The sequence below is a fragment of the Colius striatus genome, chromosome 10, assembly GCF_028858725.1.
Source record: "Colius striatus isolate bColStr4 chromosome 10, bColStr4.1.hap1, whole genome shotgun sequence".
Classification (NCBI taxonomy): domain Eukaryota; kingdom Metazoa; phylum Chordata; class Aves; order Coliiformes; family Coliidae; genus Colius; species Colius striatus.
This window is the reverse complement of record NC_084768.1, coordinates 11842343-11856186: the sequence shown is the minus strand read 5'-3', so window position 1 is coordinate 11856186 and position 13844 is coordinate 11842343. Positions and strand designations below refer to the sequence as shown.

The 13844-nt window shown below is 42.2% G+C and overlaps 1 protein-coding gene across 1 annotated transcript; it reads left to right on the top strand.

Annotated features, from left to right (window-relative positions):
• Positions 1-2293: 2293 nt before the first annotated feature.
• Positions 2294-7572, top strand: ZNF281 (zinc finger protein 281). Its single transcript, XM_010198993.2, has one exon. The coding sequence runs from the start codon at positions 2372-2374 to the stop codon at positions 5015-5017; it is 2646 nt and encodes an 881-aa protein (XP_010197295.2). The 5' UTR covers positions 2294-2371; the 3' UTR covers positions 5018-7572.
• The last annotated feature ends 6272 nt before the right edge of the window (positions 7573-13844 follow it).

Here is a 13844-nt window from a genome sequence, read left to right as displayed (position 1 = left end):
TAATGTTGAAAAATAGAAAAATAAATTGACCTTGATGAAGTGTGTCTTCTTTTGTCTGTTCCCAGGAAAGTTTATTTCAGGTATTTCTACTGCTGAAATGATTAGAGTTAACAGCTTTTTCCCTCCATTTTATTTTACAGGGTCTCTTCATCTTCCTGATATATGGGGTGTACAACACAGAGGTAAGTCTGCTTGGAGTATCTCAAGGCTGACAGAGTGAATGAGAGAAATGACAGGTTTCTTATCTTGATAACTGAGGGACAAAGTTGGCTTTCCATATGAGTGTCCTACTGCCCTTCATGCTTGGACTAGCTTATATGCATCCCAGCTTACCATTAAACACAGACACCCTGAATAAAGGGACAGACTCATTTCTCATAGGCATTGACTAATATTTTACTGCTGCTCTAAGTTTTTTGAATTCCTGGGCTTTCTTTTAACACTTAGCTAAACCTGACAGTCCTAAACTTTCATTGTTTGATTTACATTTTAAAATTAACTGTTAGCTTGCATGTTACTTCAAAGGAACTGTTTAAATTATAACAGGAATGAGTTTTATTTACTTGACTTCAAAATTCTATCGGGTATAGAAATTGTACCACATGGCATTTTTAACATCAGTTAGGTATTTTAAAGATTTTAATATCTGACCCAGGGGTTTCCACCCGTGAATCCTACGGAAAGTACTCATCTTTACATGTTGAACTGTTGTAACAGGAAGTATTCATGACAGGTAAGGCATAAAAATCATAAGGAATTTAGCCACCTTGTTGCATTACTGGCATTATGTTGATGACAAAAATTAAGTGTTAATATATTCAGTTCCAAGTTTTTAAGCTAAGGTACCTCTGCAGTTTACATTTTAATAGAATTTGGAACTGAGGAGTAAAACCCTATAGAAACAGAAAAGGCTTTCAAAGTCAGTAGTTGGAAATTAAGCAGAATTCTATTCAGATTTTCTTAGCAGCCAAGGGGGCATGACGCTATTAGAAAAAACGATGAAAAAGATCTCCTAATTGCTTTCACCACAGAAACAGGCTCTTTCAAAACAAGAAGGCTTTTATCTCGCTTCCGTTATAAGGATGACTTATTTCCGTACGTGCAACTAAAGCAACGAGCATTCTTAGCACTGTGGGTTTTGTCGTAACAGCGGGGCAGAGCCCAGTACTCGGGGTTGGCAGCTATTCCGTGAGGCTGCTGGTAATGAAGGGTCCCAGCTAGCCGGGCATGTGATTCATGTGCCAGCCCTGTGTTCTCGGCTGGGAAGGGGCCGAGTCACACAGATGCACATCCCAGTTGGTAGGTGGTGAGGATTTCCAACGGAATGTGTGGAAGCTGCGTGTAAAATGCACCTGATTGATAGATCAAAGTATCTGTTCTTAGCGGTAGCATCTAGCTTCTGGGGGCAGCTTCAGTAACTCAGTGGCGTTGAATTTAACTCACGTCCTTGTTTCGAGGTAAAAGTAGCAACAAACACACTACCGTCTGACTTCCTTAAAAATGTTAATTTCAGCATCTGTGGTGTTTTTGATGAGTAAATGTTTACGCGAAGCAAACAGCCGCTGCACACTGCAGGTGTTGCGTGCGCTCTGGCGGAGCGCTGCCGCGAGCACGTGCGAGGCCGCAGCTGTGAGGCTCCCGAGAGGCGGCTGTCCCCGCACGGCACGGGGCTGCCGGCCGTACGCGCCGCCGCTCCGGAGGCGCCGGTCCCGCTCCCCGTGCCACCTGCCACCCTATGCGGTGGCAGGAGGGACGTCGCTTGCTCTGTTCTCCGTAACGCGGCGGCAAGTCTCTCGCTCGCCGCTCATCACGGTCTCCCTTCCCATCCTAGACGGCGCCCGGCGCCCCCGCCCTTCGCCGGGCGGCGGGGCAGGGCCGGCGGGCGGTGCCGGGCGGGCGGCGGCGCGGGCAGCCGCGGCCCGGTCCCGCCGCGGCTGCGCTCCCCCAGCGTGGCACCGCCGCCCCCAGCCCCACGCGAGCGCGGCGGCGACCGGGCGCGGGCCCGTCGCGCCTGCGCGCTCCCCGCCGCCGGCTGCCGGGCCGGCTGGGCCGTACCCAGCGTGCCGCGCGCCGCGCATGTGCAGTGCGGGGCGCAGGGGCTGCTAATTCCATTGTGGAGCGGACGCGGCGTTATTTTTAACTGGAGGCGGCGGCGGGAGCCGTAAGTGCAGCCCGGGCCGGGGGCCGCCCGTCGGCGCGGGTGGGGGTGGCGGCGATGCGCCCGGGCGGCGGCTGCCGGGCCGCCGCGGGGACCGGCCGCTGAGCGAGCGCCCGCCAGCGAGGCAGCAGAGCGGTGTCCGGCGGGCGGGAGGGCGGCGGGTCCCGCAGCCCCTCTGGGCCGCGCCTCCTCTCCGGCCCGCCTTCCCGGGGGATGAAACTGGGGAGCGGCTTCCTCGGCGGCGGCGGCGGCAGCAACAGCAAGAGGGCGGCGGCCATGGAGCCCACTTTCCCCCCCGGCATGGTTATGTTCAACCACCGCCTGCCCCCGGTCACCAGCTTCACCCGGGCGGCCGCGCCCCCCCCGCCGGCCCAGCACACCCCGCAGTGCGTGTTACCTCCGGTCTCCGCCGCCGCTTCCTCCACGGCGGCGGCCGATCCCCCGGCACCTCCTCCCCCTCAGGACATGACTTTCAAGAAGGAGCCGGCGGGGGCATTCCCTTCTGCGCCCTCTTCGCAGAGGAGCCCCTGGGGCTTTCTGCAGTCCCTAGTGAGCATCAAGCAAGAGAAACCCAGCGAGCAGGAGGAGGAGGAGCAGCAGCCACCGCAGCACCATCACCACTATGGGGGACTCTTTGGGGGAGTGGGGGAAGAGAGACCTTCTGGCCTGGGGAGCAGCAGTGGGGAAGGAACCGGCCAGAGTGTGATTCAGGACCTCAGCCTTCTTCACCACCTGCACCAGCATCCCCACCGAGACCTGTTACTGAGTGGCAGAGGCGAGGGCGCCCCTGGGAGCTCGGGAGAGCCAAAGCACGATGCCCAGGTCAAGAAGGCAAAGAGGCCAAAGCCAGAATCTCAGGGAATCAAAGCCAAGCGGAAGCCAAGCGCTTCATCCAAACCCCCCCTGGTGGGAGATGCAGAAGGTGCCATCGCGTCCCCCAGTCAGAAACCTCACGTCTGCGAACACTGCAATGCTGCCTTCAGGAGCTCCTATCACTTGCGCAGGCATGTGCTCATTCACACCGGAGAGAGGCCTTTCCAGTGCAGCCAGTGCAGCATGGGTTTTATCCAAAAGTACTTACTGCAGAGACACGAGAAGATCCACAGTAGGGAGAAGCCTTTTGGATGTGACCAGTGTAGTATGAAGTTCATCCAGAAATACCACATGGAAAGACACAAGAGGACACATAGCGGAGAAAAGCCATACAAATGTGACACTTGTCAGCAGTATTTTTCAAGGACTGATAGACTGTTGAAGCACAGAAGAACATGTGGTGAAGCCATAGGTAAAGCAGGGGCTGGAATGGAGCCCGGATCATCTAATAACGTGGGTAGCTTGGCTGCGTTGTCTCAGGGAAATACAAGTTCCTCAAGGAGAAAAAGTAAAAAACAAAGTACATCCACTGAAAACAAAGGAAATAAGTGTAGCAGCAAAGTAACTGAATCTCAAGTTACAAGTAATGTGGCCATGCCAAATTATGCAGTTGATATTCCTATTGTGTCTTCCAGTGGTGGTCTAGTTGGCACGGGCGTAGAAGAGCTTCATAAAAAGGTGCCAAAATTGATCTTGAGAAAAGGAAGTAGAAAACAGGCAGACAAAAATTACCTTAATTTCGTATCACCACTGCCAGATATTTTGGGGCAAAAACCACTGTCTGGGAAACAGAGTGGCTCCCTAGGCCTAGTGGCCAATACCGGTGTAGAAACTATTGGTCTTCTCCAAAGTACAGGTGGTAAACCGGGTCAAATAAGTAGCAATTATGATGATGCCATGCAGTTTTCAAAGAAAAGAAGATACTTGCAAACTGCAAGCAGTAACAGTGCCTTTTCCATTAATGTCGGACACATGGCTTCCCAGCAGTCCGTCATCCAGTCTGCAGGTGTTAGTGTAATGGATAACGAAGCTCCGTTATCTCTTATTGATTCAGCATCTTTAAATAGTGAAATAAAGTCTTGCCACGACAAGTCTGGTATTCCTGATGAAGTCTTACAGAGCCTTTTGGACCAGTACTCTCACAAATCAGAAGGCCAGAAAGAAGATCCTTTCAGTATAACTGAACAGCGTGTGGACTTGCACACCTCAGGAGAACATTCAGAGATGGTTCAGGAAGAAAACTTGAGCCCCAACTCTCAGACAGTTTCAAACGATAAGGCAAGCATGTTGCAAGAATACTCCAAATACCTCCAACAAGCCTTCGAAAGAACAACTAATAGCACTGGTTTTCCTTTTGGACCCAGTTTCCAGTTTGTTAGCTTGTCTTCAACTCTTCATAACCACACTCTGTTTCAAGACAAACAGATATACACTACGTCCCCACTTGAGTGTGGCTTCAGCCAGTCTGTTACCTCAGTATTGCCAACTGCATTGCCAAAGCCTCCGTTTGGGATGTTGCTTGGATCTCAGCCGGGCTTTTATTTGTCTGCTTTGGAGGCTTCACATCAACAGTTGACTCCCTCTCAAGAGCTGGATGATCTCATTGATCCACAGAAAAACTTAGAGACTTCGTCTAACTATCAGTCGTCATCTCAGAAACTGACTGGCCAGAAGGAACAGAAAAACTTAGAGTCCTCAACAAGCTTTCAGATTCCATCTCAGGAGTTAACTAGCCAGATAGATCCTCAGAAGGATGTAGAGCCTAGAGCAACCTACCAGATTGAGAACTTTGCACAAGCGTTTGGTTCTCAGTTTAAGTCGGGCAGCAGGGTGCCAATGACTTTTATCGCTAACTCTAATGGAGAAGTGGACCATAGAGTAAGGACTTCAGTGTCAGATTTCTCAGGGTATTCAAATATGATGTCTGATGTAAGTGAGCCATGTAGTACACGAGTAAAAACCCCAACGAGCCAGACCTACAGGTAAGGTCCCAACTGTGACCAGGCTGTGGGGTCTCCTTAATGTAATTTTGTTTTACTTTGACAACACTGCCATTGGAATGTTTCTACACGGTCCTATTAAGAATAATGTAACATGCCCTTTCAATGCAACTTTTCATATTTAGTTTTATTTTGTTAGTGTGATTTTTTTTTAGATCTGTTTATAACTGTTTTTAATCAAAAAAATCAATAGATGAAAATAGTGGTTTTTGTTCAAGTGATGATGTTTAGCAATCAATTTTACATTATGTAGATTGTCAGGGAATAGCCCAAAAGTTTTAAAATGCAAAAAATTAACTTTGTTCCTAGGACTAAGGTTTATTCTAATTGCTTTACTCTCAGGAAAGTGTAATGAAGCATGGGAATTCTATGCACCGCTAGTGTATTGGAACTTCCAATTTACAGATAGTGACAAATATATCTCAGCTTTTTGAGGAAGGGATCTACAACATTTCAGATTGCTGTCTCTTAACAGAGCCCAGATTGCTGGGCTGATCTGAAAGAATTTTGCTACCTAAATCTTGTTTTTGAAGTACTTCTGTTCTTCCAGGTGATGCTCATTCCAGGCAGGTGGAACAAATATTCTTGGGTCTGTAGGGGGAGCCCAGAATGGTAGCTTTAATATAAAGTCCCATTAAAGATAATGTCCCCAGAATTCCTGTGTAAGACTGTAATTCCATAAAGAGATTCTGTTGACACAAACCGTGAGAACGCAACGTGTGCATCTGGTTCATGTCATTAGAATCCCAACTTGAAATTGCAGTCGTAATCCAGATAGGCTTTTGGGATACATTATTTATTATACATGGTTCAAAACAGTCTCTTGCTCCTCCCCTTTTCCACGTTCTTCTAGTGTACAAGGCTCCCTCTCTTTTCTTGGGCTCCTAAATCCTCTGGACTTGATCTCGAGTATTTTTTAACCCCCTTAGTTTACTCTTCTTCTTCTTCCTGTTCTTCCTTACTCTCTCACCCCAACTTAACAGCTATCATTTAAAAAGATTTACATTCCAGGAAGCACAGATCTTCTTATGTGTTTTCTGATGTCTTGTGACATCAGGTGGTGATCAGTAAACACCCACATGTTTTAGAATTATGTCAAGGTTTCCATGTACGATAAGAAATAATATACTCTCAACTGTACATACTAAGGCCCCTGTCCTGCATCAGGATCAGCTAGCACGGACCCCTGTGCCCAGCAGCACACCAGTGGTGTCACTGGAGCTCTTTTATGGATGTAGGGGTTTGCAGCAGTTCATTGTCGCAGGCTCTTAGGGCCTAAGGCTGCAATTCCATCAAAGGCTTCTGGTGATGACATCAACTGCGAAAGTAAGACTTGAGTAGCTTGTTAATATCAACAGAACTTTTATTTGGAATTATTGCCTTACTTTATGTATATTTTGTGGTACATTATTTATTATATGTGAATCCCGATTAATGCCTGTGGAGCCACGGAAACCTGCTAGATATCCTGGTGGCCATTCAAAGCTGCTGAAAGGCAGTGGCACTGCTCTAAACCACTTTTTGCAAATGTATTTTTTGATTAGTTTTTTTAATGTAATTTTGGTGATGTTTATGCTGATGGTTTTTTATGTACTCTTGGTGATGTTTCAGTCTTACGTACTTTTCTGGTGTCAGGAAAGTACCAGTGGTTGTTTGCAGTCTTATTGTGTAATCAGCCTATTACAGGCTTCCATGTATAATAAAGTTATTAACATTGTGCAAGTGTAAAACACTTCTGTTATGAAAGTGGTGTATTATTAAATGAATGGTTGCAAAAATCCTGGGTAATTTCTCCCGTTGTCCCTCACCACTAAAAATTGAAATGTGAGCCCACTTGTAATCTCCTTTAATAGATGAACTATCTTTTTTTGTTTTCTTACTAATCTAGAGGTTGTTCTCATAGAATCTGTGTTACTCCATTAAATTTTTCTTTGAAATTGATTATGTATTTCACCCCATTTCAGTTTAAATAAGCAAACAACAACTGTTCTCTAGACACAGAACCCAGCCTGTTACTGGGGATGGAATAGTCCATAACCACTGTGCTGGCTTTTTCAGTACCTTTTGTTTTACAGAGGTTATGATTTACGTTCTTTATACTGTGTGTAGTAGAAGTTGCATATATGTATTGTTCTGGCTGTTTGCTTTAACTTAATACTAATAAAACCCATTGTTCACAAAGTCATAAAGATACCACTTCTATTATCCAGTCACACTTCTGAGAACCTGTCAAGGAAATGTGATATGAGTTTAAATTTTGAGAAGGGGTAATCTCATTTACTGGCATGTTTTCAGCATGTTTTCTTTCTTTAGTTTCTTTTTGGGTCAGATAATCTGAATGCACTATTTTAGAAATTTGGGCTCTTAACTCATACCTTTAGTTTCCAAGGTGAAAACTAACAAATTTCCTGAAGTTAAGATATTTGTACAACCCCATCTTTTTAAATCTGTGGTTTTTTATATATGGTCTTGGTTAAAAATATGAACTGCATATTGTTAAATTCAAAGATTTTGTAACTGATGGAAATCCAGAATGACACACATATGATACAGTTTTGTTCAAAGTAAAGATTTTAGAAAGTCCAATATCTGTTTTGTTTTGCCTTTTTTTTCCCTTCTCTAACTTCTGCAATCTAAGGCAAGCCTAATGTTATCTCAATGTACCTCAGAGTGGTTTAGGTAATCTGAAAGCACTTTTTGGATTTCCTTAGTCTGTGTTTTCTTTTCAATTTTGCTTGTAAATATGAGAGCAGCGCTGAAAGTCTTGAAATGATTGAAGAGTAGAGTATTGAAGAGCAGAAGACAGCAATTTGAATCCAGGCAATGATGACACGTGAGAGAAAAATCATAGGCGTGCTGAAAAGCAAAGAGGGATGAACATTTTCCAGTGTAAATGTGGAATGTGTTAAATATTTAATATTCAGAACACTACTAGGAGTAATTTCACAAAATCTGAGAGGGAAAGTACTGCAATTTTGTACATTCTTTCCACAGCTTAGTAGTCGCTCAAAAATATTCTAGTGAGAACAGAACTAGACTACAGAGCAATGGAAGGGGCTGCCAAGATGGGCTGTGGAGTCTCCTCTCTGGACACATTCAAAAGCCACCTGGATAAGTTCCAGTGTGGCCTACTCTAGGTGGTCCTGCTCTGGCGGAGAGGTTGGTCTGGATGATCTCTCGAGGTACCTTCCAGCCCTTGAGATTCTGTGATTCAGTTTTTCCTTTAAATAATAAAAAGTAATGATATGGTAAGATGCACAAAAATCAGGGTACGACTACGACTGCCTGTTAGATATCACAAAGAACTATGTGGTAAGTAGTAACCCAAATTAACTAAAGCTTTTTTAGGGATGTAGCACTGGGAGAAAAAGGAAAATAAAATATCTCGTGGATTTTCTTTTCTACTTTACTTCCTACTTTAGTTCCTGGTTTGGTGTTTTTGTTTTTAAAGGAATTAAAGGAGGAGAATGATAACCTCTTTCCTCCCACTGATGGGAGTGTAAAGAAGATTAGATATACCTAGTAATAGAAAATTATACGTAAACTCTTAGTGCTTCTTTTTAGTTGCAGCTCACGTAATGTTTTTGCTTTGGAGCAAGTACATTGTGGTACCCTAAAAGATGAATGCATATGTATACCCCAGGCCACTGAAAGTGCATGTCTGATCTGCCTGCAGATCTAGAAGAGTGAGCTAAAATTTGAAGTAGTTCCTGAATTACTGAGATTGGACACAGATTTGTTGGTAGTGGGTGAAACTAGAGTTAGAAATTGGTTAAATGAAAGAGAGTTAAAAAAATCTGAGAATATGATGGTGTGAAGGGAGAATTCAGGTTCATGAACTACTGATGAAGACAAGCTGCCCGATGCCTCATGGAGACCTTGACAAGATATTGGAATGTTCAGCATATTCCATTAGTGGATTTTCGTTGTTTCAATTCTTCCCAATTGCCTTCAATACTGTCTACATGAAAGCAATGTATTTGTCAGAACTATGCTTCTGCTGCTTTTTGCCACCAACTAGAATTCAGTGTTGCTCATGTGATGTTGCTGTTTTGACTGTGGAAATGTTTATTATAACTGAGGATATTGTGAGAATGTGTAAGTTACTGCCTCACTGTTTTTTAGTGCAGATGTTGAAGAGAGTCAGGTTTAAACTTCCAACTTTAAAATGGAAAATCCCGTTTTCAGCCCCTGCTGACTACCAGCTTTAACCATTTGGGCTGGGATTTTCCAGACTGACTTTCCCACACTCCACACACCATCTTTCTCTGGGAAACTTCTGCAAAAATCACTCATGTATTTCCTAAAATAAGGTTACGGAAGAAAACTTGTTCCCACTGGCCTTTTCATCCTCTGTTTCTTTAAAAACAAATGGGAGTCATTCCCCTCAAACTAGGAGTTTAGACTAGGATGAAGGGTGTCCCTTGTTGAATTACTGTGCTTGAAAACCTGATAATAATCAATTAAGAGTTTTTGCAACTGCTTTTGCATTTGAAAGTTTGGTGGCTGTATTTCCAAAGATAATCTCTCCAGGATAATAGATTGGGCTATTACAATTGTTAGATTGTGTTAGTCCCAGTGGCAATTTCTCCTTGTGTGTCCCATATATTGGCATATGTTGTGTGTTTTCAAACTGGAATTTGGTTTTTGGCTTCTTATATAAACTGTGGCATCTACAGTTGTAATATTTTTCCAAGGTGATATATGTGGAACTGTTAAATTATTTTTTTTTGGTACAAACACTTAAAGTATGGTATTGTGAACAGTATATATATACACACACCAGATGTATATATGCATTACCAAATGAGCAGCTATGATACACTGCTACCTATGTTGTTCAAAACGTATTTGTGTCCCCTTTTTCCCATGCAGTTAAACCCAGATCAATTTCAATGTTGATCGTTTTCTCACAAACAGGACTGTCTGGCTACATTAGAAAAGCAAACAAATTTATTTTTTCCAATCCTTATACTGGTATTCTATTCTTATGGGTTTTATAGATACTGATACTTTTGGGTGCCCAGTTTCATTTTGATGACCCAAAGAGGTAGGTACTGGAATTTCATCTCCCTGACACTGATAGAAGTTGAATTCCTTTGTATAGGACCCATGCTGTTTCAAACTCTCTGTGTGGAGTGCAAATGAAGAATAGTTACCAGTTTAGTAAATATGGATTAGCTGATTGTCTAAGAATCAAGTAGAAGCTGTGGGTGTGTCCTGGAGTAATTTAATTCTCTAAGGTGCCGTTCAGGAGCCTCAGTCACTAGGTTGTCTTTTCCCTTTGCTTGTGTTCACTGTGTAAATCTGGCGTCTGCAACAAGTGAAACCAAGTTCTGCAGATGGCAGCCTCATTAAGCACAGTCCTGCTTCATTCTGTGGGTATTGTCATCCTATTCGTTGTGGTTACAAACAGCAAGACAGCATTGCTTGGGAAAAATATGTGTCAGCATGTAATGAGTCTGTCATAATGCACATGCAAGATGGGATGAATTGAGGATTAAAAGGAAGATTTAGTTCTGGCATTTTTGTAACTTGCAGTACTTGATTCATAATCTTTATAGTAATGCAAATTTTTGTGTATAGCATGCTGTTTTCATATTGATACTGTTCAGTATTTTGTTTATCTAATTTCCAGTGGATTTAGTAATTTTAAACTCATGGCTTTTAAACTCTAAGCAATTGTATGAGGCTGCACTAGAAAGTTGCCTGTGCACTTGAGGACTCGCCCTGAAGTTTATTATAATGTTATTTAGCCAGACTCAAAATGAAGAAAGAATTTAAAGCTGATGTAAGAATATATTTCTTTGATAATTTTAATATACTCTTATCTTAAAATATATTTTAAGTAGTTTCTTATTTAGTGCTACAAATATCAAACATTATGTGAGCTAACGAGGCATATAATGGTTATTATGCAGGATCTGCAGCAAGCATCATAGGCTCTGTAGTAGCACATGTGCCATCTTGATGCTAAAACTTGCTTTATTTAAAGCTAGGTTGCATTTTTATTTTTCTTAAAGGCCAAAAAAGACTCGTTGTTTTCAATGTCGTCGTTTCTCCTTACGTTGTGTAGTTCTCTGCCTGCTTGTGCTCTCTTCCCAGTAGATAAAAGATCGGAGTCTTGTCTGGGACATAATGTGTGTGGATGCTGGCATATAGGCAGAAATTATGTTGATGATGGTAAGGATGGTTCAATCTGCTCAAAGATTCTGATGGGTTTTTTTTCTGGAGGAAAACAAAAATCTCACAGGTTAGAGCTTGTTTGCATGCTCTTACATTCTGAGATGAGTGGGAGTAAAACCAGGCTGAGACCTTAAGAGTAGAATTTGTAAAGAAACGCATATGCAACTGCATGAGCAATGAGGTTTAGAATCACTTTAATTTACTGTCCTGTAATGAGGAAATATGTAGATGTGTAGTAAAATATCTTGCATATTTTGCTGAGGTGCTTTAAATGACAGCGGATAAAGTATGCCTATGGATCTTACCTGTTAAACAAAATGGATCTCCTGAATGAAAAATATATCGTCTTAGAAAGGGCTTGGTAATAGTGGAAAACGAGACTAATAAAGATTTGCTTATGCAGCTGAACAGATTGTCTGTATTGTGTTAGCTCTCTGCTTGGAATTTGGTCAGGTTGCTGATAACATATTTACTTGTAGAAGCTCAGAGCCACATTCTGTCTTAAGGGGCAGTAGGCAGTGACGCAGTCTTGGTAGAGAGAATGTGGCTTTCCTTTTGCAGCTGGGCTGTGGTCAGTGATTTGAAGTGTGAGAGAGCAAGCAGCAAGCTCTCATTTCTTAGAACACCTAAAAGGGGCTTTTTAAGACCTGCCATTGCTGAGCATTGAGTCAGTTTGTGAAAATGAAATGCAGGTAGCCATGCTAAAGTTCTGCTATGTTTGATCTGGCCAGTTTTAGTCCAGAGGGTTGTTCAACAGAAATCCATGAAGTTGTGTCACTGAAAATATTTAACTCATTTAGCTTAAGAAATTTGTCAGCCTTGGAAAGCTAGGTCAAATTATACCATGAAGCCGTTCGTGTACTTGGTCTACCTTATAACTAACTAAACATGTGCACTTGGTGATCTTAGTGTAGGGTTAAGTCTGTGTGGAATGTGTAGGTGTTTAAAAGTTTATTTCCTAAGCATTCTTAATTATATGTTCTTTCCAGGTTTGCTTCTATCATAGTCATTTAATATTAATCTGGGGACATGATGGTTAATACAATTACTGATCTTGAGCTGTTGGGATTTTTTGAGAGATTGCAGTAATTTTTGTGTGGATACACTAAATTCGATTATTTCTTTTGGAATTTAGAGAGGCACGTGAGAGTAAAAGTATTTTTATATTTTATTATATGTGGTTCTGGAAATCATACTTCACACAGATCATTTTAAGAGTGGATGGCAAGTGGAATAAGACTGACAATAGCTAAAATCATCAGTTTTTACTATTTTGAACACTGTATTCTGGTGCTTGCACGTTTTATTCTTCTCACAATGAAGCTATAAATGAAAACCTCTGAGAAAGAGGTCTCTCTAATATAGCATAATGAAGTCTTTAAATGGGTACAGTTGTAGGTCATCATGAATAGGAATGCAGTGACCTTTGTCTTAACAACGAAGCTGACACAAGCTTCTCAAAGAGCTGTTCTTTTTATTATTATTATTATTTCTCTGCCAGAAAGGACACAAATAAAACAGGATCTCCCTTCTCCCATCAGTGAACAAAATCAAAAGATTAGAAAATGTATTGTAAATTATCAGTTTGCAAAATCTAGAAATGGCGTGGAGTTCTTTCTCAATATAGATATTGTTTCAGGATTGATGTGTGGCAGGGAGTTGGGAAAAGAGGGAAAGAAAAGGGGCCGTATGACTGGTACAGGGCCTTCTGGTTTCTTAAGATGGTCTATAAGAGTCTGTTTTGATTTTTAGATAAACAGCAGCGAGGCATTTGAAATTACCTGTAGCTTCTTATTATTTTGAATCTTCCTGTCATTCGTTTTCCACTTACTTTGATATTTATCTACAGGCTTGTAATGCACTGTGTTGAAATATGGGAAAGATCAGATGTCTTGGTGGCCTGTATAAAAAAGCAAACCTTTGTTTTAGAAAGCATGTAAATGTTGTAGCTGTTTCTGACTGGGGAGACCCTGTTGCTCCATCCTGCTTTAACAGAGGCTTTTGAAGTGCAGTGCTCAGCGATTTTCTTTAATCAGGGAGAATCATTTGTCATTCTCAAATAATGGCACTATCTGCTAGTTTAGGACTTTCTCAAGGTTTTGGCAATGTCTATCTGAATTGTGCTGCTTTTTGAGATGCCTGTTTAGCAGAGCAGACTCTGAAGTGTGCAGCGAAAGTGATGAATGGTGATTTGTTCTTTTTTGTAAGAAGTCATATCTATTTCTGATCATATAGAACCAGTTCAAATAGTATATTTTTTTATCCTGTAGAGGAGTAAAAATAGGTTCTTGGGCTTCAAAATTGATTTTGTTTTTTTTTTTTTTAGCCAAGGACCTGACTAGATGCTCTTTTGAAGAGTAAGTTGTTCCCTCGATGATGGTGGATGCTAATTCTATAAGGCCACAGCCTGGGTGAGCATCTGAACCAGGTACTTTGATTCAGAGTGTGCCTCTGAGAATATGCTTCATCAAAAGGATGGCTTTTTAAAAAGAAAAATGAAAAGGTAAGTTTTAGAGTATGCACATGTTATTTCTGAGCTGTGAAACTGAAAGTGAAATAGCAGTTATACAAGTCGTCTTTCAAGCATATTCCAGGAAAGCAATATGCTGACACTATATAAACAGATC

Coding starts and splice junctions, on each gene's coding strand:
- ZNF281 (XM_010198993.2), top strand. CDS start 2,372: ATGAAACTGGGGAGCGGCTTCCTCGGCGGCGGCGGCGGCAGCAACAGC.